General features: G+C 49.8%; 12 protein-coding genes across 14 annotated transcripts; 1 reads left to right on the top strand and 11 right to left on the bottom strand.

Moving 5' to 3' along the window:
- Positions 1-610: 610 nt before the first annotated feature.
- Positions 611-1737, bottom strand: ATP5 (F1F0 ATP synthase subunit 5; the record flags this gene model as incomplete). Its single annotated transcript, XM_046084135.1, has 4 exons — positions 611-724; positions 815-904; positions 1040-1351; positions 1573-1737. 4 exons carry the CDS (start codon positions 1735-1737, stop codon positions 611-613), a joined length of 681 nt encoding a protein of 226 aa, XP_045940098.1.
- A 445-nt stretch (positions 1738-2182) lies between these two features.
- MOB1 (Mob1/phocein family protein) lies at positions 2183-3239 on the bottom strand (the record flags this gene model as incomplete). The annotated part of the gene is made up of 5 exons (XM_046084134.1): positions 2183-2424; positions 2488-2621; positions 2678-2771; positions 2834-2997; positions 3217-3239. The coding sequence occupies 5 exons, from the start codon at positions 3237-3239 to the stop codon at positions 2183-2185; spliced, it is 657 nt and encodes a 218-aa protein (XP_045940097.1).
- Positions 3240-4105: 866 nt separating this feature from the next.
- On the bottom strand, positions 4106-6728 carry RGP1 (putative intracellular protein transport protein (Sat1); the record flags this gene model as incomplete). The annotated part of the gene is made up of 3 exons (XM_046084133.1): positions 4106-4989; positions 5077-6138; positions 6200-6728. 3 exons carry the CDS (start codon positions 6726-6728, stop codon positions 4106-4108), a joined length of 2475 nt encoding a protein of 824 aa, XP_045940096.1.
- Positions 6729-7026: 298 nt separating this feature from the next.
- Positions 7027-8265, bottom strand: rrg9 (mitochondrial ribosome assembly protein RRG9). Its single transcript, XM_046084132.1, has one exon. It carries the CDS (start codon positions 8199-8201, stop codon positions 7407-7409), a length of 795 nt encoding a protein of 264 aa, XP_045940095.1. The 5' UTR covers positions 8202-8265; the 3' UTR covers positions 7027-7406.
- An 872-nt stretch (positions 8266-9137) lies between these two features.
- On the top strand, positions 9138-13506 carry LDX57_002479 (WD40 repeat domain-containing protein). 2 transcript variants are annotated; one of them, XM_046084130.1, is made up of 4 exons: positions 9138-10194; positions 10249-10520; positions 10577-11407; positions 11466-13506. In XM_046084130.1, the coding sequence occupies exons 1-4, from the start codon at positions 9652-9654 to the stop codon at positions 12958-12960; spliced, it is 3141 nt and encodes a 1046-aa protein (XP_045940093.1). In that variant the 5' UTR covers positions 9138-9651; the 3' UTR covers positions 12961-13506. The 2 variants fall into 2 exon arrangements, with proteins under 2 accessions (XP_045940093.1, XP_045940094.1); XM_046084131.1 differs by having other exon boundaries at positions 10249-11407.
- Positions 13507-13555: 49 nt separating this feature from the next.
- On the bottom strand, positions 13556-14249 carry LDX57_002478 (uncharacterized protein; the record flags this gene model as incomplete). The annotated part of the gene is made up of 2 exons (XM_046084129.1): positions 13556-13945; positions 14142-14249. The coding sequence occupies 2 exons, from the start codon at positions 14247-14249 to the stop codon at positions 13556-13558; spliced, it is 498 nt and encodes a 165-aa protein (XP_045940092.1).
- Positions 14250-17035: 2786 nt separating this feature from the next.
- Positions 17036-17496, bottom strand: LDX57_002477 (uncharacterized protein; the record flags this gene model as incomplete). The annotated part of the gene is made up of 2 exons (XM_046084128.1): positions 17036-17325; positions 17400-17496. 2 exons carry the CDS (start codon positions 17494-17496, stop codon positions 17036-17038), a joined length of 387 nt encoding a protein of 128 aa, XP_045940091.1.
- Positions 17497-17844: 348 nt separating this feature from the next.
- Positions 17845-19176, bottom strand: RDS2_2 (Transcription factor; the record flags this gene model as incomplete). Its single annotated transcript, XM_046084127.1, has 4 exons — positions 17845-17896; positions 17952-18148; positions 18211-18971; positions 19029-19176. 4 exons carry the CDS (start codon positions 19174-19176, stop codon positions 17845-17847), a joined length of 1158 nt encoding a protein of 385 aa, XP_045940090.1.
- A 238-nt stretch (positions 19177-19414) lies between these two features.
- RDS2_1 (Transcription factor) lies at positions 19415-19948 on the bottom strand (the record flags this gene model as incomplete). The annotated part of the gene is made up of 3 exons (XM_046084126.1): positions 19415-19447; positions 19596-19618; positions 19735-19948. The coding sequence occupies 3 exons, from the start codon at positions 19946-19948 to the stop codon at positions 19415-19417; spliced, it is 270 nt and encodes an 89-aa protein (XP_045940089.1).
- A 317-nt stretch (positions 19949-20265) lies between these two features.
- On the bottom strand, positions 20266-22067 carry LDX57_002474 (uncharacterized protein). 2 transcript variants are annotated; one of them, XM_046084124.1, is made up of 5 exons: positions 21560-22067; positions 21408-21492; positions 21195-21359; positions 21034-21141; positions 20266-20983 (listed from the first exon to the last, which is right to left on the bottom strand). In XM_046084124.1, the coding sequence occupies exons 1-5, from the start codon at positions 21817-21819 to the stop codon at positions 20831-20833; spliced, it is 771 nt and encodes a 256-aa protein (XP_045940087.1). In that variant the 5' UTR covers positions 21820-22067; the 3' UTR covers positions 20266-20830. The 2 variants fall into 2 exon arrangements, with proteins under 2 accessions (XP_045940087.1, XP_045940088.1); XM_046084125.1 differs by having other exon boundaries at positions 20266-21141.
- LDX57_002473 (basic helix-loop-helix domain-containing protein) lies at positions 22068-24455 on the bottom strand. Its single transcript, XM_046084123.1, has 2 exons — positions 23929-24455; positions 22068-23864 (listed from the first exon to the last, which is right to left on the bottom strand). The coding sequence occupies exons 1-2, from the start codon at positions 23990-23992 to the stop codon at positions 22585-22587; spliced, it is 1344 nt and encodes a 447-aa protein (XP_045940086.1). The 5' UTR covers positions 23993-24455; the 3' UTR covers positions 22068-22584.
- Positions 24456-26095: 1640 nt separating this feature from the next.
- LDX57_002472 (uncharacterized protein) lies at positions 26096-26296 on the bottom strand (the record flags this gene model as incomplete). Its single annotated transcript, XM_046084122.1, has 1 exon — positions 26096-26296. The coding sequence occupies one exon, from the start codon at positions 26294-26296 to the stop codon at positions 26096-26098; it is 201 nt and encodes a 66-aa protein (XP_045940085.1).
- Between the last annotated feature and the right edge of the window lie 220 nt (positions 26297-26516).

Genomic DNA, 26516 nt, shown 5'->3' with positions numbered 1-26516 from the left:
AGCAAATACTCGGACGATTTGCCTTCCCACCCACTCATGTCCCTTTCTCTCAATAAAAAATGGATCGAATTCCATGAATCTGCTTCTACAGCTTGGGTACAAAGTACATATTTTGCAATACGTAGCCTTGGCTATACTACAGCGGGTGCTGATGAGGTTGAACAGTAGGAACGGATTGATAGAATAGACATGCCGCTCTCTGGTTTGTTCACCTAGCCTACCCTACCTACCCTACCCTACCTAACTTATCGAACTGATCGAATCGAGACATGATCTACTCATACTGATAGATCCGTTCTCATTCATTCCCACTCCTGAGAACCCCTCACTCATCTACCAATCAGACCTACTCCGTACAAAACAAACACCACCCCATAGGAACCGGGCACCTAACCAAACAAAATTCAAAACCACAAACAAATGAAAACATATATATAAAGAAGATCAACTCAATTCTGTCTATTCATATCTCCAGAACAAAGAGTTCATGCTAGGTAGATAAAGTAGTACTTTCAAAAGAAAAGTGTGTAGGGAACTTGTTGCGGGGGATGAAGGTACGGGTTACAAGTGGGTGTTGGGGACGTATGAAAAACGGGGGATATTTCTTAATTTACAAAGCATCGGTGAGGGCCTTGTTCAGCTTGGCGATCTTGGACGAAACGCTGAGGTCGATGGTGCGGTCACCGATCTCGACGACGAGGCCACCGACGAGGTCGGGGTTGACCTGTTTTTCGTAGTATTAGTATATGTATGGTAAGGTAGGGGTTGGGTGGAGAAAAGATTGAGGATAGGTATGGGTAGGACGGTAACTCACCTTGGAGACGACCTTGAGCTTCTTGCCCTGGCTGACCTCGGACTTGGCAACGGCCTTCTCGAGACGGTTGAGGGTCTTGTTGTCGAGCTCCTACAAGTTATCAATCACGTTAGTAAATCATACCTAATCTCCATATGAATTCAAGCCAATCCAATCCAATCCCATCTGCCAGACCACGCCCACAAAAACACCACCACCTCATCCAAGGGAAAAGGAAAAACAAACCTGAGCAGAGGTGATGTTCAGCTCGATCTCACCACGGTGAGCACCCATGAGGGTAGCGAACTTCTCGGTGATACCCTCAAGCAGACCGAGACGGTTGTTCTCGGCGAGAGCCTCGAGGAAGTTCTTGACGACGTCGCCCTTGTCGCCGGAGATCTTCTGCAGCTCCTGGACAATCTGCTGCTTGTCGCTGACGGTGAGGGTGGGCGCGGAGATGATGCCGGTCAACTTGCGGTCGGCCTTGAGGGTCTCACCGAGGGTGGTGAGGGCCTTGGCGGTCTGGTCGAGAGCGGCAGCCTTGGTCGAGGCAGTGTACTAAATTGAGAGGGGAAGGTGTTAGCAGGGATGAGATTGAGGGAGAATCATGTGTTTTAATGACGCTGAGTTGGATTGGAAGGGGGAGAAGGTGTATGAGGTTGAGATCGGTTTTTTAAAGAGTTCTCTCGCTCAAACCCGGGGCAACGGAGAGGGTGAAAAACACGTCGAGCTGCGTTCGAGGACAGAGTCCTTCCGGGAGGAAAAGGTGCCTTTCATACCAGAGCAGTAGCGTAGGTACCGTCGACACCGAACAGGGACACAGGAGGCTTGACTTCCTGGGCCGGGGTGGCATAGGTCCTCAGGCCGTTCAGGGCGGCAGCGCGAGGAACGGAGAACTGCTGGGTGGCACGCAGGCCGGCGCGGGCGACACGAGCGGACATCATTGTGACGAGCGACTGGTTTAGCAGGAAGCCTCGGACGAGTGAGAGGAGAAGGGTGGATGGATGCGAGACGAGCGAACGTCGATATCGGAGGGGGTGCGAATGGGCCGTCGTGCTGGGATGGAGTTGAGGTCGAACGTCCAACTTCTCCCGGCTGCCGGTCACGTGAGTTCCCGCACACGCCGAGTTTTCGGTTATAACCGTGAGTCCTTGACTACTCTACGTTCTCGATCTTCTCGCGCAGGGAAGGCTTCTTTTTATTATGGTTTTAATCATTAATCCACGGGTACAGCTATACGTGTGTCTCCCTCGATTTCGGTCATGTCACGTCGCAACGCCCGGCCTATTCCAGGCAAATGAATCTATCGCGAATAATGCCAACACCGCAAAACGCCGAGGATCGTCCCTCTCCTTTCCGCCTTTTTCCTACTCGAACAATCTAAACAACCTAATCGCTGCGCAACATGCTCTCCACCAGATCCCCCAACGGTCCCCAAAAATCCTTCCCGCTCGCCAACCGATGCTCGTCGATGAATAACACGTAGTGTTTGAAACTCGTATTGAGATGGGGCTCCAGTCCCAGATGCACCACGACCGGGTAGTGGTGGCAGTAGATGTGTGCGTACACTCGATACAACCGCTTGAAGATCTGTCGCACTAGGCTGGTGAACGCTCTTGGGAATGGGACGCCTGCAGAACTTCGGGTCAGTCGTCCTGTTCGCGTTAGAATGGCCGTCTCGGAAGTATACATACCCAGCCTGCTGGGGAACATCTGCTCGTTGTCGATATTACTCTGGACCCAGCTCATCAGGTGCTCGATGTATTCCGGGGCTGACATCTTCGTGGGCCGCTTAAAGTTCTCCGAATCCTGCCAGAGGTATTCAAATCTAGAGTGTCTGGTGTCAGTCCCCGTTTTCTCAGTGCCTGGGGCAAGACACCTTACTCATCTGTCGCTTTCATCTCCGGACATGACTGCGGCGAGCAGAACTCTGTAATTGAGCCGTAAAGAAGGTTTATCTGGTTGTAGAAATCGACAACTATCACACAAAAGATTAGCTGAGGCGCGAGAAACCACCGCGGGACGGGTGGACAAGCCTACCATTAACCGCAAGCCATTCATTCAGGTCTTCGCCCTCGGGAAGAATCACGGCCTTCCGGAGACTACCGCTTCCAAGCGTTGCCTCTGCGAACTGTCTCAACTGGTAACTGCTGGTTCCTTTGGCCGCCGATCGCGGTTTGAAGGGGGCTCGCGTGCGCGCATTGCTGGGAGGGGTCAGTCCAAGGGTACCTTGCTTCAGGGCGCGAACGGCCGGCGACAAGTAGGAGGGGGGTTCGCTGAGAGGGGCACGAGATGTGTGGATAGTATCGTAGGTGTCAGGGGTGAGCAACTGGGGAATTTGTGTGGATGATGGGTGGGATGAAGAAGACGATGACGGTGGGTGTGATGGCGGGGTAGCAGAGGAAGCAACGGTGGGCACGGACATGGTGGTGATAAATGAAGCCATTCTCAACTTCTCTGTTCCTTCTCGACTTTCTCGACACTAAAAGTCCCCTGGCAAGCGGCACTCAAGGGAGGTCGAATTCCTCTTCACTCCGTCGAATTCTCCGATTTGCTGGACTCAAAGCTTGTCGTGGGTAAATGGGGGTTTGTTGATAGGTGTGACGGAGGGTAGTTAAGAATGCGCCTACATTCCAGACGGAACGATAAAAGGGATGGAGTCAGTTGAAGTTGTCTACCGGCCGGGGAGGTTCGCGACGTTCGTGACTTACCGCAGGGATATCGCAGTCAGCTGAGAAGGGGGGGGAATAAGAAAAAGGTGGCGGTGGAAGAGAAATCCGAGGGATCTTCGTTTTGGTGCACGGACGATCTGGCGATGGAAAGGTTTATTATTTATGAATTAAATTAACGATTAACATCGATCACCAAAACACGGCAGGGAAGAGTTATTCCGTCATCGATGGCAGGCGTCCCCACGGATTCCCACAAGCGGAACCTGTCTTTCCCCCAAGTCTCGCCTTCGTTCCATGGATGCTGTGCGCCCGTCCGCCGTTGCCCCGGTGACCCTATCTTCATCTCATACTGCAGACTGGATGACATGTTAGTGCCGAGTTTATATCCTATCCTGCTTGTACTACCCAGTAGTGTAGTGGAGAAAAACTCCCTGTCTTCTCGTGAGGAATACTGTGTACTCGAAAGTCGACATATGATGTATGTATATCCAAAACATTGCCAATGACATCCCCCAATCATCCAGACATCGCAGGAGTAACAAATATGACACATAAGAAAGAGAAATGAACAGCGACTCATGCAGCATAAAAGTAAAGAGACACGCCGCTGATGCAGAAATCCAAAATCTTTCTCTCTACATTATATAGAGTATCCCTCGTTTTCTTCCGGCACTCGCTCGCGAACCGTTTCGCCGTAAATGGTGATGGGAATCGATATCTCAAAGGACTCGCATCCTAAGCTCTCCAACGCCGTCATGATACGGCCCCGGTCATCCTCATGCACCGCTTCGAGAAGTCTCTCGCCCGAGGGACCCGTTTCCCCTTCATTATGTACGCTAGTCGTCACAAATTCGAACCGTAACTCCCAATCATAATTGACTCCGCTAGTGAGAATCGTGGGCGTGGCAGTAATTGGCACGGCAGGACTGAAGACCACACGCGTAGAGTATAAGGTATTTTCAAAGAAAGAGGCGTGCACGCGACGGGTGGCCCGTCGGATGCTGGCCCCAGATCGCACGGCCAACGAAGCTGCCACCCTCTCGGAGGACTCCAAAGTCGCTCGGATGGCGTAGCATGGAAGTGAAGCATCCGCGAAATTCACGGTTGCCATGATGGTTTCCCCCAATCGGTGGGCCGGGCGGTTGAGAACCACAACTGCAATTCGGCGTCCGTTGCGCGCAATCTCAAATCTATTCGGGCTGCGCGACGAGCTGAATGCCTGGTTACTCCGGAGAATAGCCAGGTCAATAGAGTCCTTACAAGATATTGGGCCTGTCGAGACCTCATGGATCGAACGTCTGTCTGAGGAAGCGTCTGGGGGTTGGAGTAGATTACTGCGGGCGCTGTGTTCCAGGATTTCATCGACGTAGTTCAAAAAGTCAGGGGCTGACTTCCAGGTTGCGCCGCTGATACTCTTCGGCTTTGCAACTGGGGGAGTAGGATTCCCGACTTTCTGCACCCGAGCTTCGTCGCGCAGGAGCACATAAGGGTTCATTAGATCATGGCCGAGTATTTCCCCTTGGTCTAGCATACCGTCAACCAGTTAGTCATGCTAGAACGGTAGAAGGAACGAAAAATCAGGAGAAATCGAACGAAGAAGCAAAGGCTTACCATTGACGCCGTTAAACACTCGGAACGGGATCGTGATGCGATTGACCCGCTGAGGTTCGTTTGGCCTGCTTGGGCGCTGAGTGCCGATGACTAGGTTATATGAGATCTTGATGGCTTTGCCCTTATGGCTCGCTGGGAGACCAGAGGGTAGAGTAAAAGCAAAGGAGTAAGACTGCTCTTCCCCGGGCGCCAGTCGGAGATCTACAAAAAGAAGCGACTGAGAGGTTGACAATAACGGGATCGACTTGGACGAAGTGACTCCCCGCATGTCCCGCAGGCCATCAAGTTCGTTATTGGAGAGGAGCCCATTTATTGACTCTTCGATTGCATTCCATTTGAAAGCGCCCCAAAACCCACCGGTCTTTCGGCCTTTGTCGCCGCTCGAACCGGGCCTTCCCTTGGAAGCTCCGGAAGTGCTTCCTTGTCCACCAACCACGCCTTTCCGCTTGACATCATCAAACGCGGACTGCTGTATCAACGAGCCATCCACGGTAAACGACGCACTGATCTGAGCATATCCCATAAGCAGTGTTTGGCTATTCGGCGACATGCCTACAGGCTCAAAGCTGGACATATGGCGCGAATGACGAGGACCGCCCGGTCCAGGTGGGGGGAGGGAGTAATTTGTGTATTCAGATTGCAGAGTCTCGGACGAGTTGTTCCCGGCTGAGTAAAACTCGCCGCTGCTCTTGTGACTTCCACTTAAGCTCGACGTCGACATGATCTTGGTCAATTGGGGCAACTGGCCCGGCGCGGCTAGAGTCGATGCATCCTTTCCGTTTGTTCTTGTCGTCATCGCGCCATTGGGATTCTCATCGTTCGGAGTCACTGCGGGTGATGCGTCAGGTCGAAGGTTGTTCGCGTCAGGCGGAGGAAATTTGAAGTCCATCGGCGGCAATTGAGGCCTGCGAGCTGGGGTGCGCGGTGATTCGGTAGGTCTGGTAGGACTAGCGACTTCAGATCCAGAGCGGCTGGTTCGACTCAGCCGCTCTACATCGACTCTCGGGCCATTGGCGGAGGGGGTGACAGGAGACGGATAGCCACGAGAGGGGAAGCGCGCAGCTAGATGAACAAAACGGTCAGATTGTCATGCATTGATCGCCGATAAGGGTGGGTTAAGTACCTTTCTGAGGAGATTCCTCGTAGCCTTCGTAGCGCCTCGGTACAACCTGTAAGCTTGCAGAACGTCCATGGCCGCGTGTCGGCCGGGGACGGTTGAACTGAGAGGACGTCCTCGGGGTCTTATCACCGCCGCCTTCGCTATCTATCGAAAGGATCGAAACGGAGCGTTTGTGTTTATGGCCGTAGGACGAGGCACTTCGGGGGGTGGAGGGGGGCGGGAAGCTGTGGGAGCCGATTAACGGGGAGCTCAGCGACGAAGAGATGCGGTGGTGCGGGTTTCTCGACGGAAACGAGCGGCGATTATTATTAAAAAAGAGATTCTGGGGTGATTTCAGGGAAAAGAAGGAATCCGAGTGAGGAGTGACATTGGCAGCTCGGGACTGCTTCCTCTGGTGCGAGTGTGGTCCGCCATTCTTCGATTCGCCGGTACCATCTGCGACGTTCTTGAAGGTAATTGTGCATTCCACGTCCTCTCCCGCAAATATGGTCTGATCTTTCCATTTCACGAAGACCTGGATGTCCGATGACATGGCGACCGTCGAAAAATCACCATATGGACGGAGAAAGGTAGGCGGGAATGAAGAGAATCTGGAGGGAGAGAGGTGGGAACCAGCCGCCACCGGAGTCTGCGATCAAGCGCAGAAGGGTATGATACAATGCGAATGAAAATACATAAGATAGAAGGCCATCTAGGGCATGCTGTCAAATCAAGCGAGCCATGGTCGTGTTCACGTTCAAGTTCATCTTCATGGGCAGAATGGGCGAGAAAGGGAAGAAAGTCGAGCGGAAGCAAGTCAGACCCGGCGCAGGTCGAGTCCGGCGTGATTGTCGGCGACGCGGTTCGTTTGGCTGCGGACTTGCATGACGGCCGAACTACTCCAACAGTGGGCCCTTGTCTAACTCCGTAGGTAAGCAACAGCTTCAATTACTTATTACTGCATAGGTTGGCTTTGTATATCGCGCAGTATTATATTGGTTATTCGTAATGACCTCGAGTTTTCGCCATGCTCCTATAGACACGTCACATGTTCCAGACACGACCATTCCAAGGATCAAGCATGAAACCGACGACTAATGCAGTTCTATCTGATATTATACAGGGTTAATGCGTACGTAAATACATGATTAGTATAGATACAATGGGACCTTTTCGACTCCCGACTTGAAGCGCACCTGATAACAGGTATGCCATCCACGGTAAATCTCCATCACTTTCTCTCGTCACCACGCTTCTCGTACAGGATACTGACATCGTCAGAGGGTGTGGTACGCCTTGTTGGCGGCCGAAGACCCAGCTGAGTTAGATGGTTCCAAATCCGATCGTGTCGTCTTTCCCATCGTTCGCGACGATTGTTCAACTCCTCCTCGGTAGCTCGCCATTTGCTCTTCAGAATCCGTCGAATGGCTTCCGGCGACACCTCAAACTGCTCCGCGAGGACGGGGGTGGTGAATTTTTCCGGGGCAATAGAATGTAGATGACGGATACCCTCAAGGGCATCCGGCGACAGTTTCTTGGTTGGATTCCATCCGTCCTGAAATTTATCCTTCAAGGCGGCCTTCTGAATTTGCCACCCCTCCAGCTTCTTCTTTGGTTTCGGTTGTAGGGGAGCTCGGTCCGTAGCTGAGTGTGTTTTCGTGTGCGAGGATCCTGACGATCGTTTCTGGGTAGACTTGGAACCAGCACGCGCTGGAGGTTTTGCTGTATTGGCGGTGCGTTTCGGCTTCCGCGTCGCATCTGTCTGGTCTTGTTTCTTCTTTTGCCGCCGTGATGACGAAGGCCGATCCGTATTGGACAAAAGTATCTGCTGTGAAATAATATCTGAGTCGACTTCGAGAGAGCGACGCCCCGAGTGTGTACTAAATCGCGTCGCATTCTGGCATCTGCGGTAGGGAAGGAAGGCTCCGTGATGAACCAGATGATTCCGATAGTTGAGAGGAGTAGAAGACTCGTGGGTAAATTGGGCCCGAAGACAAGTGCGAAACAGATTTCGGAGAGAAGACATTTTCCCAGAACTAATCACACAAGCCGGGTTTATGGCTGATTATGCTGTAGTCCAGAACTTGGAGACTGGCGACGCAGGAAAATCTCGACGGGGCAGGGAGGCGTCGCCCGATAAGATAGGCAGCACGTGACCTTGTCGCGATAAGAAACGCTTTCCTCTTTGGGTCAGCTGTCTAGACACGGACAAACCTCGTCTACAATAACATACAGTATAACTGACGCGGCCATCTGAGCTGGTCTGGAACCTGCATCACATTACGGATTATACCTATCGGATTGATCGGTGTCCTCGTCTCTACGGGAAATATATCTGGCAGCTCCCGCCGTCGATATATTCCATTTCAGGGGCATTGAGCAGGTTATCCTGGCTGGATTCAACAACCCCACCTGGTCCAAGGGTCTGCTAGGTAGATTAAAGCCCATGTTTGTTACTATCTTCGTCAACCCTCAGTACTCTACAGTCTACACAGTGTACTCCGTAAACTCCATACCAAATAACAAGGACTCTAAAAGCAAATCCTGAGGCTTCCCGTTCAGGCAGGATTGGCGTCCCCACATGACGCGGGACCACTTGGCGGCCTGAGGATGATCCACCGGCCTCAACACTTCATCGATTCTTCCTTCCTCCCCTCCCTGGCGTGATGCCTGGGATGCTTCGCTATGGGATCTTTGCCCTTCCTCTGCTGCTTAGGCACTCCTTGCATCCGTCTATCTATCTATCCCCCTTCACTTTAACTCCCCGCCGTTGGAATTGATCATATTCCGGACTAGCAAAATGATCTATAGTCCCATTCCTGCGCTGATCTACTGAGCTACTCCCTACTAAAGTAGTCTCGAGCTAAGCCGACTTAATTAGACTATTTTCTGCCCAATGTCAGATCCTTCCATCCCAGCGCCAAGGGTCAAAGATAGGTTCGTCAATCATTTTTTTGGCTCTCCGCCTTCTGGAATGTTGGAGCTCATGTTTACCTACTGTACATGAATAGATAGACAGCGCCGTGTCCACTCTTTGCTTCATTCCCGGCTCAAACACTCCCCTACATTCTCTCGTTAATTTCAACCGTCGCTCATTACTGCTATTCTTAGCTTTCACTTCTCTCTCGCTAAATCTCCTTTCTTTCTTTGTCTTTTCATGTGCAATCTCCGATCCTTTTCCCCTCTTCATATCTGCCCGGCCGACCGCAAAACGCCTCTTCCGCCAAACTTGATCGAGTCGTTCTGACGTGCTCAAAACATTCTTCGCCTGCATGAAGATATAGATCAGAAACTTTCTCGTTCCTTCCCGTTTCCTCGTCCGTTTGCTTTTCTTGCGCACGCTACTTGTGGGCAATGCAAGTAGCTTGCTGCATACTTGGCCAGAAACCACACCCATACAACCAACTCAATCAATGCGAATGAAGACCTCGTTATATCAAGAGACAGTGGATGATTGACAACACTCATTGCTAGCCATGGCATACACTTCGTTGAGCGCGAAAAGCAAATCATCCGGCCCCGGATCGTCCCTCCGAGTTACTCCTTCCAACTCGCCCAATCTACGCCCGCCGCCGCGCACCCCCAACAAACCTCCCTTGCACCAGAGTACTTTAACTCTCCAGACGGTAATCAGCACCACCACAACCACCCCCAATGGATTCTCGAGTCACGATCAAAGCAAGTCCTTTGCTTTCTGTGCCGGTTCTGCGGCTGTGTTGGCAGAGGTGGACGAGGCAGGAAACGTGAATCAACGCTTTTTCAGAGCTCGACCCTCCGTGTCCAGCGTCAACCCGGTCACCTCATACTACCACCAGTCCACGCCTCCTACCACCCCGGATACTCGTGCGAAACCTCTATCAAGCCTGAGACCTACATCGAGCGCCAGTGTCCACAATGGATCTCCTTCGAGCGATTTGGCAGAAAGTGCCGGCCCCCGACCTTGGTCATCGAGAGAAAGAGTGAAAGCGGTTACTGGTGTTTCTATAAGTCCGAATGGGAGATTACTTGCAGTTGGGGAGGTCAGTGATGGATTTTTCTTCCGACGATTAGATGCACTTGCTAACGTGTCCCAGACCGGTTATAGCCCGCGAGTTCTGATATTTTCAACGGCAAAAGATGCCCCCTCCGACGTCCCTCTCTCTATTATGAACGACCATACATTTGGGGTCCGCAGTCTTGCTTTCAGCTCCAACTCATTGAACTTAGCGACGCTGGGGGATGCGAATGACGGGTTTCTTTTTGTGTGGTCGATCAGCCCGAAAAATGGCGCTGCACAGCTCCATTCGACCAATAAATGTACTGCACACATCAGGGACATGTGTTGGATGGGACAAACCTTGGTCACGTATGTATTGCTGTGAAATTCCACGGTAGTATGATTTGGTACTAACCAAGTTCTAGTGCCGGAGTTCGACATGTGAAAGTCTGGAGACTCGCAGACGCAAGGCCCGGATCGCCCATGAAATCACGCTTAACCCTGGAATCGGCCCCGAACTCTCCGAATATTACTCCAAAGGCACTGTCAGGGAGAAATTGCTTACTAGGTACTTTGGCGGAGAGCACGTTTACTAGCGTGGCGAGCGTCTCCGATACTGGTGCCGTTGTAGGCACAGATAAAGGGTCACTTTGCTTTATAGACGATAACGAGGGTACTCAAAAGTTATCTCTTGTTCAGCACATAGGCTTCGGGATCACTTCCTTGGCGGTTGATTCAGATCGGTCCTGCATCTGGATCGGTGGCCGTGATGGGCAAATACAAAGCGTCCCATTGAACATTTTACAAAACTCGATTCCGCCTCCGTCGCCGACTCAGTCAGAGTCGTCCTTCCTGACAGAAATTCAAGATAAAAAACCCGCCATAAGCTGTATGGGATATCTCACCTCACATCTGGTGACACTTGATGTTACAAGGGCAATCCGTGTGTACCCCGTTGAGGCGTTGGGTGATGAAAATGAGCTGGCTGATACGGCAAATTCCCTTCCTGGGTACAAAGACGCTGTACTTGGTGTCCGACCTTTGCAATTGCCAAACGATCTGGACGCCGACTTTTTCACATGGTCATGTAAAGGCACTGTGAATTTTTGGGACATCCGGGGCCGGAATCGAGCGACCCAAACAGTCCCTTTAGAGGCTTCTGGAAGTAGCGAGGACTCTTCAAATGAACTAAAAGTCCTTCGTACGACGCATGATACGGATCTCTTTGTTGCAGGGGATAAATTTGGTGTCTTGAGGTATTAACACGACTCTCCTGTTTTCAAGGATTCGACTTTTGCTGACTTAGGATGCTAGAGTAATGGATGGCAAAACCTGGAATTGTACAAATGAAGCTCGAGCGCATGGGGGTGAAATCACAGACATTGCCTTGCATTCAACTTTTGACTCCCGCTTGATTGCCAGTTGTGGACGTGACCGCATGGTCCAGCTCTTCCAAAAATCCGACGAGGACTTTCAACTAATACAAACCATGGATGATCATGTCGGAGCTATCAGCCAGTTGCTCTTCGTCAATGACGGTGAAAAGCTCCTCTCTGGCTCTGCCGACCGTACTATCCGTGTTCGGGATCGTGTGACCCGAGAGGAAAATGGGACGACAGAAATTGCGTACCTAGTATCAAGAGTGATCACGTTGAAGGCGTCTCCGATTTCTATGACTCTGGCCCCTGAAGACGCAAACGTTGTCGTCGTATCCACAATAGACCGCTGTGTCCAGCATTACGACATCGTTACTGGCCGCCTCTTGCAATCATTTCGCCCTGCCGACTCCGACTCCAGTGATACTGTCGTTATGGGCTCCCTAACAGTTGCCGAAGAAGTTCCAGGACAAAGCCCCAGGCTTCTCATTGGGGTGTCGGGGACGGACAAATCGATCCGCGTCTACGATATAGAACGGGCAGCTCTTCTTACCGGTGAATTTGGCCATACAGAGGGTGTCAGTGACGTTTGTCTGCTCGAACGCGAGTCATGTTCTCACGAGCAACCCGTCGCTCGGACTATAATTAGTTCAGGCATTGATGGTATTGTTATGATATGGAACGTATCAGTGCAGCCGCTGCAGAGTCAAGAGCGAACCGATGAAGACACAGCTCCGAAGGAACTATCTGCTTCCAATCCTCCTCTGCGCAAACTATTGTCTCGTACCGACCTTGCCGGATTTCATCGCCAAGAAAATATACCTGGCACTCCAACTCCAGTGCGCGAACACTCCCCGCCGCTATCCCGGAAACTGTCAAAACTTTCGCTCGCTCCTTCATCTGGGAAGCACTGTCACTCATTGCCGACAACTCCGCCTTACGCTTCATTTAATCGATCTTCTGCTTCGAGCCATCGCTTTGAGAAACAACACAGATCGCCTTCGCCGTCGAGTCCCAAGTCCGCATTTGGAAAGAAAAGCAGGCATACAAATAGCACTGCTCGCCACTCACACGAACTACGTACGCGTACTCGAAGCTCCAACAGAACTGAGTTTGGAAATTTAGACACGTCTACCGATCAAGTTTGCCGTACGTTGCGAGCTTATAGAAAGAAACTCAACGGATCCACTGATAGTGTTCACTCTCAAAAAGAGCTGGAGCGGGAACTGAACCTCACTCTGAGGGTTTTAACCTCTCGAACGAATGCATGCGATAGCGCAGATGCTGAGACTGATAGCAGCGGAAAAGAAAATGAAAGACTAGCGGTTCCGACGCATAAGCCAGCTCGTCGGGTGCCATCAACCCCGAACTTGGGCCAACGTGAATCACAGAAGGTCCTGAGAAGTCATTCTTTTGATGCGAATGCGGGATAATCTATGTGCTTTCCATTCCATTACATCTTTCGATGCCGATTTCCTTCTTTTCCTTTCCAAAATGTCTGGACATTCTGTAAAGGAAATACTTCCTTTATGCCAGACTTGAATAAGCCGCAGGCTATTATGATTCTCTTTCGAGCCCATATTACTTTCTTGCATTGCCGGTGTTGTTTTTGATACCGTCTCTCTCTGGGTACAATAGCGATCTACGGAGTCTGGAGCACAACACCCGCTCACGCCTTTGGCTTGCAATTCTTTTACAAACACTCCTGTGGCTGTATTGCACTCACTTCATTTACTTCCGGTCGTTCTGCCTTCGCTTTTCATGTCTTTTTTGGGCATAACTGCCTTTTCCTGACCCCTTCTTCATGCGTATTTTCTAATTTCCGTCTAATTCCCACATGATACCCCATTTTCGAACGGATTTCTGAAGAGGTCCGTCTTGTTACAGCATGGTTCAATGCTAAATATATTGATTTGGTTATCTTTCAAGTTAACCTCAACGCCTGTTCCATAACACAAATTGATCTTCATAAACCCACATACAAAATGATTACTGGCATTCTCGAGAATATCTCTCTCTTACCTTTCCTCAAGTTAACCTCGCAAAGTTCCGCCGTAGCAACCCTCCCAACTCACCCTTATGAATCCCATCTATCAAATCCGCCAACGCAATCGCCTTCTCTACCCAACGCTGAAACTCCTCATCTCTAGACGCGCGATAAAACTCCACAGCACGATTAAACCCGACGGTCGACATCCATTGAATCTCTTCATTGGGGTAGGTATATGGAGGCGGAGAAGACTGGTGCGCGTCACGAACTAGAACCAGGGTCTGGTCGAGGACGGATTCGGCGAGTGCGTCGTCTTTCGCGTCAAGGGAGAGCTGGAAAAGGACCCGGAGGTAGCGCGGAAGTACTGTTCGGAAGTATTGGGGGTCGAGGTGCGGGGAGGGGGAGGTGTGGAGGGTGCGGATTATCATCTATATGACGGAGTTTGGTTTGAGGTTAGCTTGGTTTGGTTCGCCTGTTTTTCTGTGATAATATGGACTTATATGGGAGATTTTGTGGTTTGGTTTGGTCTGTGTGGGCGTGTATGTGGGTGTATACATCGATTGATATGCACAATTATGACATTGAGAGACAGACGGAGGAGGGAGATTGTGTTGTGAACAATACCTTAACCAACCTCGCCATCTCCGTCACCGGGGCATCAGAGCGAAGTAAACAATCCATAAACATAGATGCGAGTTTTGCATCGAATATTGGGCCTGCTTTTTCGATCATAGTGGCGGCGTCATCCCATCTCTGAAGGAAGATGGTGGTTTCGAAGTGCAATGCTAGGATGACGCGGTACTTGAGTGACCATTCTTGGTAGGTCGTTGGGTTGAGCTCGGTTATGGAGGCGTGGATGTGGTTTGCGACATTGTGAAGGTCTTCATAGTGTTTTCTCTGGGCCGAGTTGGATTGGTTAGATTGGCGTATATGAGTATGTGTTTCCTTAGGGAGAGGTTAGAAATCAATGAGTTGGGCTGACCTTTTGGGAGGCAGTCTTTGCTTTGCGGGTTGTGATTGCTGTTATCATTGCGAGAAGGAAATTGCAGAGAAGAATGTGTTGGCGTGCATTGGGCTGGGCTTCTACTGGTAGGGTTTGTTGGTGTATTTCGGCGAGCTGAACGTGTTGGCACCTTGGGTTTTGCATGTTAAGGGGCATTGAGAGTGTGATTTACCTTGGTAGATATGCGTAATAGCTGCATGGCTGCTTTAGGTTGGGAAATTTTGTAAAGTCGCACCGCGGTATTATAACTCCTGAGAGAGAGCCATTCTAGTTGAATGGATGAGAATTGGGCTATGTCTTGCCTGCGGGCTTCTTTGAGGGCTAGGACTTTTAGATTTAGAGTGACCTGACCTCGGGGATTTTTTAAGAAAGACGTACCGGCCTCAAATATGATTACAGACTGCTGTAATATGTGGTTTTCTTCATTCCGGCCACATGTCTCAATATTGGTCAAAGGATGAAGCACGTGTATGAAGCAGCTTTTAGCATGTATTCTCCAGCGAGATGGGGAGGTGCATCATACTGGAACAGATCCTTGACGTTAAATGCCTTGAGGCAATTAGAATCTCCAGTTGCGAGTATTCGCTCACATATCTTGGCTGCGTGTAGACTTTGGCCCACTTGTACCGCCTCCCCTATGCACGGCAAGAGATAGGCATCTGCCTGGTCCCCCTGTTCACAGAGCGTATTGAGATACGTAGATGCTTTAACAGGTCAGATATGGCACATCCAAAAGGTAAAAGCATACCTTCAGCAATACCCCTTCGTGAGAGAGCATGCTTGTACATGAGATATAAGGTGGATGGGGATTGTTGACATTGAGTTGGCATTTTGTTGAAAGTGCTATGCAATGTGGAGGTGCCCGGATTATTCAAAGCACAGATGATCAATTTTCTAAGTTTTATTAGATCGAGGTAAGCAGGTATGACGAACACTAACCTCAGAAATATTCCGCGCACATCTAGAGATGTTTGAAAGACCGATTGCTCGAGAACGAAAGAGCACCATTTCTCTGCAGTGGAGGCATCATCCATGGACACTTTGAGGTCCACATACTTCCAGATAAGCTGTATCTTCATAAGCATATAACCTCAACTTAGCATGTTGCAACATTACAATCAAAGCAGAATGTGTCCCCTTCTCACTCAAAGGGCCCAGCGTTTTTATGAGCCTTTGCGACGTATCCTGTAAAACATCAAGGTTATGTTGGACCTCGATACTTGCATCAGTCAATGTCCAGACCAGCCGAATAAATGTAAGTTCAATCAAGTCTCTCTCTGCGAGTGGAACAAGTGTCTCGGTAATGAGCTGCTTCAGTGCCTGTATATAGCATTCGACGCTACTATGTGTCAGTCTGGCGGTGGAAGATAGTATAGAAACCTACTTTGAGTTCCTCAGTTTTTGGACATAGCACAAGAGTCTGTCTTCACAGTTAAAAATGCCCTTGGATTGAGGAAGCAGATTATTACAAGTCCAAATGGGTCCGTTTACGCTCCATTGTCTTGAAGGCAGATTGAACGACTTGATCTGTTATCAATCTTTTGTCGGTGCGTATGTTACTCTATAGCACTCACTCTGCAAGTACTTTGGGCCGTTGAAGCTTTCTTCGGTGCTGAGCATCTCCAATTGTAAAATCTGAACAGCAAACGTATCACCATGTCTCTGTTCAATCATTAGAGAAGGACGTAGATAACATGGCAATTCTCACGATTTGTAGTGATTCGACGGCTCTATTGAAAAGCTCCTTCGATTCCGAATTGTCAACATGGAGGCAAGCGCGCGCTGTCCCAATAAGCATCCTTGCTCTGTGCGAGAGATTAATGCAAGCAACCTACCGAAAGCATATGCGACAAGCAGGACCTTCTCCTCCAAGCTTATGTCAGGCCCTTGAGAGCCCTTATTCAGCTGCTCGTATGCCTTCAAAGCTCTTTCTAGCCACATGACAGCTGCGTGATACTCATGGGATAAGAGCGCTAGGTTGCCAATATTATAGCATATGTCTAGTACGCATCCTTGGTTCTTGTCAAAGTGGGTTGCCGGGATCTTTGAGAACAGATGGTCTGCTATGTCGGGCCTTCCTCGACACCAAGACTAGTAAATATTGTCAGTCAAATCATAAATCGTCTAAAAGGGCTCGTTGATTTGTTAACCAGGTATGTACGAAGCATGTAATACTCAACGGTGACGGATTGTAGTTGGGGTTCATTTTGGGTTATCGATTTCTCAAGGTCGTCTAGCCTCACGGCTATCGTCTCAATTATCCTCTGGCTCAAGTCGAATTGATCTGTTTCTGGAATGACACGTTAGCCTTGGTAGAGAGATAGAGGGGTTAAAGAAGAAACAGGGAAAGAAGAAAAGAAATACCCGCGCACGCCATGGCCGCACTCAAGGCCATTTTCAAAACTCGAAAGCTTCCTACCAATGATAAGCTCTACAACATGCCCGCTTGCAAAGAGTAACTTACTTGCACCCTGCCTCGAAGCAACACTTTCAATCATCAAATAGGCCAAGGATTTCACTGTACCGAATCAGTCAAGCCCAGGAATTCTGTCGTCCATATCGCCATACCCTTGCAAACCAGCTTCATCTTCCTTTTATCTTCAAGATGTAGCGTTCGCTGCACACACATGTTCCACAGTTGAACACCTTCGTGATCCATTTGACGACGAAAGGCATGCGGGACCGCTGCCCGTGGCAGATGGATGTCGTTGAGGAAATTGTCAAGGTTACAGAGTGCATCGAGGTCGAGGGCCTCATTGAAGCTGTTATTTTCAGAAACCCGATCCTGAGTTTCCCTAGCAAATGCTTATGGCAACGTAACAAGTTAGAAGGAGGAATGGATTTGACAAGCCTGGTACTTTATGGGACCATGGATTTACCTATAATGGCCTCGGCTCGTGAGCTGTCTAGATGTGTCGGGTCCATGATGAGACGAGTGGCCTTTTGGTAGCCTGTGGGTTCCGGACCAATTGTCATGATGGAAAGAGCTTCTCAGGATGCCAAGAGGTGAGCTCTATTGTGTAAACTACAGGTTTAGGTTGAGAGGAAGGCAGAGTTGAGGCCCGTCCACCTGACCAAGCTAGCCAAATCCATCGAACAATGATCAGGTGCGAGAGAGGATTTTGAGTATGCTTTGGAGGGCCTCAATTTACATTCTTCTTTAACAGTGCAAGTCGAGTAAGAAATGGATATCCACAATCTTCAACGACAATGTCGAAGCATAGGCAAGAGCCCACGAAAATATCTTCTAATTTCATATGTAAAAAGACAAACTATTCCCGGAAATCTGCTGGCGCCTATAAAACAAATTTTGAACCCATATGATCATTTACTCTTTCGCCGAGAGGGTAAAAAATTCCCGATGATGAGTGACGGGCTGGAAGTCTATTAGCACGATTCAAATGACATATAATCCGGAGGGCGCAACTGACATATTGTGATTGTCTCTTCGTATCGTGAATGAGAAACAGCATGGAATGCCATCACCAGGAGAGTTAGACTCGGGATTTTTCAAGGTGCAGCTAGTAAGCATAGCTTTCTGGGTATTATCGAATGCAATCGCTCCGAATTTTTCCCAATAGCTGACAAGCTGATCTTCCACGATTATTTCATGAATAGCCAGCTTACCCTATGGCACATTGGCATATTAGTCTAGCGTAACAATCAGAAGGTTACTATAAGGCAACTCACGTCTCTCAGGTTCTCAATCGGAACACCGATTAGTTCTGCCATTTCCTTGTTCCCCCGGAAGATTTCGCCAGTTCGTCTCCAACAACATGCAGGGATAGCCATACTGGCGAAAACGCGATCATATTCCATCAAACTTCGTTCGAACCACATCTCCACCAGGATCAGTTCGATGTCAGTAAGACTCTGCATCCTCTCTCGAAACTTGGGCCGGAATTTGTCTAGTTGCCGGAGAATCTTCTGGCGTGAGGGTTGTTGCAGATGTTTTTCCATGTACTGGTTCAACCTCGCATAACCCTTGACATAGTTGAAAGGCCGCAGGAGTCCTGCATCGTACTTGGCTTTGAGGAGTTTGTTCATTCGCTCTTCAGGAGGATCAGAGCCCGACGGATCGGCTGCAGTCATGTAATATGTCTCCCTCGCTTTGTCGTTGCCCACTACGGTATTCTGGCCTTGCTGGATGGGTTCTCCCTGGTTTTGGTGGCTAGGAGCCGGCTGAGAAGGCTGGGCTTGTCGAAGAAGGGTTGCATTGGAGCCACCGCCGAGTGTAGCCATGGAGTTGATCAACGTCGGGTCGGAATATATCCCCTGTAGATCATCGTTTTGGAACATGGCCCCATCATCCAGCAGACTGTTGCTCAGGAAGTCTCCAAGCAGATTGTATTCGTTCGTGACTTCATGTGCATTGAACATGTATGAAGGATGGAACGTGTGCATGTCTTGGAATTGGCTTTGCCCTCCAACCCATTCATTGTAACCAAGGACTACCTCACTGTGTCAGCAAAAAGTTCAAAAATCAAAGTGCCACTTTGCAAGCTTACGCTGTTGGGGGTTCGCAAGCCCTTGCCCTGAAGAATCCGGGATGTTGCCATGCTGCACCGGATTCACAGACGAGGACGAAAGCCCATGAGTGGGCATTTGCTGGCCAGCAGCATCCTGGATATCGACGCTTCGGGGCATTGGGTGCATTACGGTCGAAAATTCATTGTTTGAAGAGCCGTCGTCGTCCGCTAGCGAAGGTTCTTGGTCACTCCGAGGCCGCTTCGTAGGTTCCCTTGGCTCGTCATGACACAGGTGGCCAATATTGCGTTTTATACATCGGGTGCAGGGTCGCTCCTTTAGTGTCCCAAAATAAGACAAGTCAGCAACTAATCTTTTGAAAGCCGTTTGCGATACGTTTCACACGCATGAGCTGTAGGGGTAGAGTTCAGAAAGGTCGTACCGAGTCGCAAGTCATATGCTGTGCCACGTGAACAAGTACCATTCCGTCAGCAAATCAGTTCTCAGAAAAAAAAAAAAAAAAAAAAAAAAGCGAGATTCCCGCGAGAAGACGGTGCGCGGGGAATCAGAGAAAAGAAACAAGGACGATAATAGCTAAAACAACTTACCGATCGTCGACAGTAGACGCATGCTGCAAGCGGGGGCAACATCGTTAGCAAACGTGGTCTGGACAAGTGTGATGGAGCAAATGCGAGGAGCCGCTGCCATCATCCTTGTAGAAAAGCATTGGCAAAGCGGTTTGCTTACCGTGATTAACTTTGCGACGCTTCTTCGGACTGGAGGAAGCCGCCGCAGCGCCGTTCTCAGGCTTGGACACCGGGGAGGTTTGGACGCTGTCTCTTGCGCTGGATTCCCGCCTTATTCTTTCTCCTTCAGACATATTGAGTTTTAATTGCTCTGTCGTCCCATTGCTCGGTGGTTGGTCGGGGCCGGTGGCCGTATGCGCGCTTTTCTCGGTCATCGATCGCTAGGCGCAAAGTGGTTGCGCAGAGTCCGGCTCGCTGCTGGGGTGGGAGACGATTGAAACACGAAAGAAGCCGGGCGGGTGGTAAGCTGCAGACACAGACCGGGACTCAGTGCGGAGTAGGGATGGAGGTCATTTGTAGCAGGTATGCGCCGTTCGAGGTGCCGCGGGAAATTGAAATGAAGGATAGCCGCGCATGCGATCGACTTCTCCCAGGGTTGGGTTTCCCCGCCGAGAGCGGGACTTGACGCCGGGCGGCCGCCCTCTTTTCCCGAGCTCCTCCGCATTTGGGGAAATCGCTAGGCCAACACCATGTGTCATGGTTTTAGTTACCTCGGGCACTACACTTTCACTCTACTTCACGGAGTGAATGATTTGAAACTGGTAGGCTGTTATTACTCGTGTTTCCACGTATTTGCATTGGTCTATTTGGCATTCTAGACATTCCAGTACGCCCTGCCCTTTCCATACACAGCCACGTTTCCTTCGCGCGCATGACAAACGCCTGACTCTTGGCCTTCTTCTCGAGCTGTGCTGCAAGGTCTAACTGGCCCTACTCGAACCTAGCGACCGGTGGGAGCCAGTAAGAGTTCTTGCAAGTGGCATATTGTAGGCAGCGGAAACCCCAGTATCTCGACGGACGAGACAAGGCTTTGGCTGCTACTGGTCATTACAACTGCGTATAGGAGTAGCAATAGAGGGTGCTTGTTATTGTCCCCAGCTTCTTTGCTTATAACAACACATCCTGTTGTACGGCGGTCGCACTCCACGCATGCAGGTGTGTTCGGGTCGGATTGATCTATTGTCTAGAGACCGGGAATATATACGATCCCGTTAATTCGTCGGCTTTCTGGCTTTCCTTCGGCGGTCTGAGGCTCCTCAGTCCTGAGGCATCGAGGTCAAGCTCAGGGCGATTTGAGATCGGGTGATTGCATCCGCAAGACCGTTAAGGGGCGTGATATTATTGTGGATTGAATTCAGGTGGCCACTTAGTTGTTTCAATAGGCTGAATGTATCAGGATCATCCTCAAGCTGGCAAATGTGTCAGTACCACGAAGCGCAAATATAAGGTCAAGCCATACCCCATCAAATGTTAGCTGAGGGTTCTTCTCGCCGGCAATTTTGAGATCCGCTAGTACCCGGTGCTCCGTGCTAGTGGCATCATTCAGTTGGCGGAGGACAGGATGTTCCTTGAGAAAAGTTAGCCGTCATCCTCCCTACCGGAATAGGAGATTGTCCTCACGTTTTTCATTTGTCGCTTCCTTTCCATTTCCGCTCGCTTGGCATTCTTCTCCATCTCCTGTAGTTGCCTTTTCTCCTTTGAAAGTAAAGCTTCTTCTCGGTCGGCCTCGGCCTTCAGAAGTTCCGTACTATCCTTCACCGTGGCCAAATTGGCCTCTAAGGAAGACTGAAAAAGTCAGTACAGCTTTGTATCGGTGTGCATAGAGCAGCGTACGTGTTCTTTCAGCGCCGCCTCATATTCGAAAACCGAGTCTTTGGAAATTGGCGGGAATGGCATTCTCGGTAAACGCTTTCCTAGGCTTCATAAGAGCAAATATCAGCGTAATCCAGGCGATACTGGAAGCGCACTCGGTTGAGGCGACTCACTTTTTCACAACAACCTGGACAGCCGCTTGCGCTTCAATGCGCTTGCGCTCATTCTGATGTCGCACTATGACCGGGCGCTCAAGGGACCGGAACATGTCCCGGACCTTGTCTTGAGCGGGCTCTGGTAGTGTAGACCATTTGTATTTGATGGTCTTTTCTGAGACCTGGCGAACTTGGGGCTTCATATAGGCATATCGCTTGTTGCGCGCGCCATCATCGGCATTTTGACCATCGTTGGCACGCTTTCTCTTAGGGGGCATTGCGGGTTTGTCAAGCAGTTGGCAGGTAGTTTAAATGGGAGAGTAGATAGTCAGAAATGATCGCAAGTCAAACGTGTTATAGCGAACGTCCAGCGACATAAGTATGTGCTGAATGGAATAACAGTTGAAATTATCGTTGTAAACAAAGAAGGGAAACGCGATGGTCGAGCTCTCCGGATAGTTACCGTCACATGCCAACCAAACCATAAAAGGCGCTAAGCCACTTTGGGACCTTGCGGGGTGTCAGACAGCAACTCGACTTACGACAGTTATCATGTGGTTATCTCTCTGCAATCTAGATTACTTGTATAGCTTTTTTCCGGAAGTTTGGTTTTCATTTATACATAAAGGTAGAGTTCGTTCAGAAAGAATACACATTGGACCAAACATCCATGTAGGCCACTTTTGTGGGAATATATTTCACCAGAGGTATTCTCTATCCCGCTCATTATTTTGAATAAAAGATACCTGTCCATCAGAGATCGAACCGGAAAGGGTATTGTGGTGCTAAAAACAAGATATGCATAGTAAACATGGTAAACATGAATGAGCGGATGTCATGGAGATGATCAGGATTCCGTCCAGTAGAAGATATCGTAACTTCAACCCATGTTCACCAAAAGAAACGCCCGCAATCCCAAATATGGAAATTGCACCCTATCGAATCGCTGAATTGCTTGGATGTAAAACAGACTGCGTGTGAGCGCATGTCTTGCGTCGTGGGAAACAGAAATATCGCATCGTGGTCTCGTTAGAGTGCAAAAATCACATCGGGATTACCAAGCCATTCATAGTCTTGAGCTCGGATAACTGTGCCTTGAGGATTTCATTGCCACGCAGAACCTCCTCCAACCAGTCTGCTGCCTGCGTAAGCATTGCACTTTTGCTGAACCCGCCACCCTTTAATCCAGGGACAAGCGTGCACAAATCGTCAAAGCCTTGCCGAATGAGATTCCTCCGTTTTTGCTCTGAGAGGATATGGTTGCTTCTTTTTTGCTCTTCCGTTAAATTCTCTCGGGCAGCCTTGGCGCTTTGCTGGAGCCTTGATTTGCGTATCGCGTCACTGGACATCCTCCTGGATTTATTGTAGCTTGAAGCTCTTGATCTCCTTGACTTTGGTTTTGGACTGTCGAGATCGGAATTATCGTCATCCTCTTCTTCCTTAACTAACGTCCTTTGTTTCTTTTTCGGTTGCGAGGGATCATCATCTCTGTATCCCCTTCGTAGATCGCTGAGCTGCCCCACGGCATTTGATCCCGTCCAGGAAGCACCGTGACTACCCATGGTCCGCTCTGGGCTAGGTGCCCTGGTGTTGGCAGCACTGCTCTGTCGCTCGAAGCAGTCCAGATGATCGAGTAGCTCCTTAGTTTGTTCTTCCTCGTTTGGTTGATCGGGTGGTGCCACGTATCCTTGGTCCATAAAACTGACGTCGGAGCCCCAATGAAGAGGCCGTACTTTCGCAATGGCTTGTTGCTCGACAGATATCGGCTCTCGCACATCGAAAAGCATCTCGGACGTGTGAAAGCCACTTGGTACGCGCGGACGCGATGGGACCGGTTTGGAGGGCATGTGGCCACTCTGCTGTTCAGCTTTTCCGCCACTGCTCGACCTCATACTGTTGAAATCCACGTCCGAAAAAGCGGGGAAAGAATGGTTTCCAACACTAGTGCTGAACTCGGTCCCGTTGTTCCCATTGTGATATAGCATGGAAGCGGCGGCAAAGATATCAGAGCTCGTCCCCATACTGTTCGGCATCCCACCAAACCCGGGCTTTTCTAGGCTATGATGAGGAGCGGAAGGTTGGGAGAGTGAAGTCGTGGAGCCTTCGAACGTCGGGGGCATTTCAGTTGACCATTCGAAATTGGTGGAGCCAAAAGGTTTATTGTGGTTGCCATGGAGCCAGAATTCATTGCTGAACTGGTTGGAATTCATCGTGGTGAAGAAGTTATCCAGCATGTTGGATTCCTGGTCGTCAAGTAGAGCCGGGCCTGGAGGCGGCGCAGGCGCGGGCTCATAAGGAGTATCCATGGGCGAAAGGAAAGAATCTGGGGAGAAGGAAAGACTGGTTAGAGATAGGCAAAACTCTGCGTTTGAGCTAGAGGCACATACAACCAAATGGGCCCGGTTGGGGAGTATTTCGCCCATTTTGGGCCTCGGATCCGTTCATGTTCATGATCGGGGTAGTATAGAATAAGGAGCGACAACGGTTCGAGGATGGATCAAAGCTTCAAGAAGGTTTTGCTACTCGATCGTCGAGAGCAATACGGAGTAGGTCGATGAGGACATGCCTTTTTTCGTGGGCGGAAAGGCAGGATATTTGATCACCGTGAGTAGTGGAAATCTGACAATAGTACGACTCGAAATCGCGAAAAGCTAAACCGGGGTAGACGGCTAGGTTGTGCGTGGGGAAGAACGGGCTCTTTTTCTCTCGATATGGATTGGTTCCTGCGGAGCAGAAGAATACAAGTGGATGCGATTTGAAAGTCAGTCAGACGTCCAGAACACCAGGTGTTAAGTTATGCCCAGAGAATTCATGCAGAGAAGGGAGTAAATAGTGACTCCACTTCAGGGCTCATAAGTTGAAAAGAGAGGAAAGATGACGAGGACGTAGATAGTCAGATGGTGGAGAGCGAGAGAGACAGAGCATGGAAATCCGTCGGTCTTTTCGAGTCGATCACATGCTGAAAACCTCGCGCTGCAGCGGAGGTCGCGTGACGTAAGGTCAATACGAAAAATACATACCCACCCCCGGCAGCGACGGTCCCGGTATAGTAAAATCGGGTTAGGAAGGGATCGGAGGCTCTCGGCCCAATTTCCAAGTCCGATCGATTAATTTGCCTGGCTGCATACACTGACCGAGTTCCCTACGTGCAGACAGATTAGAAAAGAGGGAAACACGTTTCTATCTCTTTTCTATCGAGTTTTTTATCTCTGCCTCTTCCCCCTCCTCTTCCCTCTCTTTTGCGCAAAATTCCCTAAGAACCCCTTGCCTACCACCCCAGTACACACTACACACTACACAGACGGAGTACTCCGTGCTTAGGTTTGTCGGGGTGGATGACAAGTACGTCCAACTATTGCTCTAAATTCCTGTTTAATTAATTTGCCTTTTTTGATGCCCCACAAAGGTGTACCTGACTGGAAATCGCAGGGTTGTTTCCACGGGCGTCATCAACAAAACCCCGAGTTTGAGACTCTGACATACGGAGGATCGTCAACCAACTGTTTAGCTCCTACCCCTGAACCGCTCCTAGCAAACCGCTTTCTTCGTGTCCTCTAGGGCCGAGGTCGAATTTTAGGTCGCACGGTTGTGTACGGCTCCACGGAAGATCGCACGAAAGATTCCTGCTCACTTGCTGGCACCGCGGTCCGCTTGGTCTTTGCGCTTGGTTGCAGACTGTCAGGCATACCCAAGTGCTCTCTGCACAGCTGGTCGCTTGTCTGTATTAGCCGTCTCCTTGTTCTGTAATGCTGTCAGTCTTGCATGACATTGCTGTTGTATCATTTTTGCTGGGGATTTCCTAAGTCTGCCCATTAATGCTGGTCATCCAAATCCTCCAGAAACGTACGTTTAAATGTCAACAAGTGCCTTACTATGCTTGATCGTCCGTTAACCTGCAGCGATTTCTGACACTACTCTGTAGGGTGTTTGTTTGTTTGTTTGTCTCTCGAAATGATTTACATCTAAGAGCGTGGTCATGAAGTAGCAGCATTTCAAAACCATGGACTCTGCAGGACTTCCTCGCAGACCTCAGGTCAGCATCCATACCTTAAAGCCGTAAGTATCAGACATTTGACCCATCGTTTAAGCAATCTAGAACATCTAGCCATGTTACACTGCCAAGGCTATGATTGAAGGAAGCTGAGAGCTGACATACCTGATTCGGCGTTGTCGCAGAATTCTGCGCGCTTATGCATTAGGGCACATATCCTCAACTGCACCCAGGATTATATCATGCTTACAACGCCTCTGGAAGAATGACTTGGATCATAAGCAGAAGCTCAAAGAGGTATGTTTTTATCATTTACTGAGTAACCATGCGTTGGGCTTCCGATCCACCGTCTCGGTCTTAAAGACTACCACCCTTGTCGCAAACATCTATCAGAATCATTGGGTCTTCGCAAAAATGGCACAAGCAGTAAATTCGATGCGGCTAACTTCGTGGTACAGCTGTCTTTGGTATTGGGAAACTCATTAAAGCTGGAGAGCTTCCCAACATTCTGCGGGCTTCTTGTTGGGGGCTCCAGTATTTTGCCGCTTCTATGCCTTCACATTTTACAGCGTGCGAGTCGTAATCTTGGCTCGCGGGCTGACACCTTCAGTTCTGCGAAAGCTCTGCGGTTGGTCCGGGTCATTGCTACCTTGGTTTCCGCTTGGTTCACCTTTGGACTCCTCAATAAGAAGCCTATTACATTGCCAGGCCGTCTTGAGGAACGCCACAATGAACCAGGGCAAAAGGATGTTTTCGGGCAACATGACGGTAAATCCGCAGCTCATAGTCATCCTCAGCTTGCCGGTAGGACAATGGACCTTACTCTCTTCAGTCTTACTAGAGCAGTGGATTCAATGGCCTGTATGGCGTGGGCGCGATGGCGACTACGACGTAAACAACAGGGTAATTGGACTCTCGTGGAGGCCTTTGCGCCTCAGCTGGCTGATGCAGGTTTATTTGCCGCCAGTGCCGCAATAGTGATGT

The sequence above is a fragment of the Aspergillus melleus genome (genome assembly GCF_016097325.1).
Source record: "Aspergillus melleus strain CBS 546.65 chromosome Unknown contig1, whole genome shotgun sequence".
NCBI lineage: Eukaryota > Fungi > Ascomycota > Eurotiomycetes > Eurotiales > Aspergillaceae > Aspergillus > Aspergillus melleus.
Note: the sequence above shows the minus strand (reverse complement) of the source record. Positions and strands in the feature narration are given on the sequence as shown.

Bases quoted from the DNA above. Each gene is read 5' to 3' on its own strand.
- LDX57_002474 (XM_046084124.1), bottom strand. From the start codon at position 21,819: ATGCCCCCTAAGAGAAAGCGTGCCAACGATGGTCAAAATGCCGATGAT. The intron at 21,142-21,194 runs GTGAGGACAATC...ACTTTTCTCAAG, and splicing joins GGAAGCGACAAATGAAAAAC to GAACATCCTGTCCTCCGCCA. The intron at 20,984-21,033 runs GTATGGCTTGAC...CACATTTGCCAG, and splicing joins CTCAGCTAACATTTGATGGG to CTTGAGGATGATCCTGATAC.
- LDX57_002479 (XM_046084130.1), top strand. From the start codon at position 9,652: ATGGCATACACTTCGTTGAGCGCGAAAAGCAAATCATCCGGCCCCGGA. The intron at 10,195-10,248 runs GTCAGTGATGGA...AACGTGTCCCAG, and splicing joins GATTACTTGCAGTTGGGGAG to ACCGGTTATAGCCCGCGAGT. The intron at 10,521-10,576 runs GTATGTATTGCT...ACCAAGTTCTAG, and splicing joins ATGGGACAAACCTTGGTCAC to TGCCGGAGTTCGACATGTGA.
- rrg9 (XM_046084132.1), bottom strand. From the start codon at position 8,201: ATGTCTTCTCTCCGAAATCTGTTTCGCACTTGTCTTCGGGCCCAATTT.
- LDX57_002473 (XM_046084123.1), bottom strand. From the start codon at position 23,992: ATGAACATGAACGGATCCGAGGCCCAAAATGGGCGAAATACTCCCCAA. The intron at 23,865-23,928 runs GTATGTGCCTCT...CCTTCTCCCCAG, and splicing joins CCAACCGGGCCCATTTGGTT to ATTCTTTCCTTTCGCCCATG.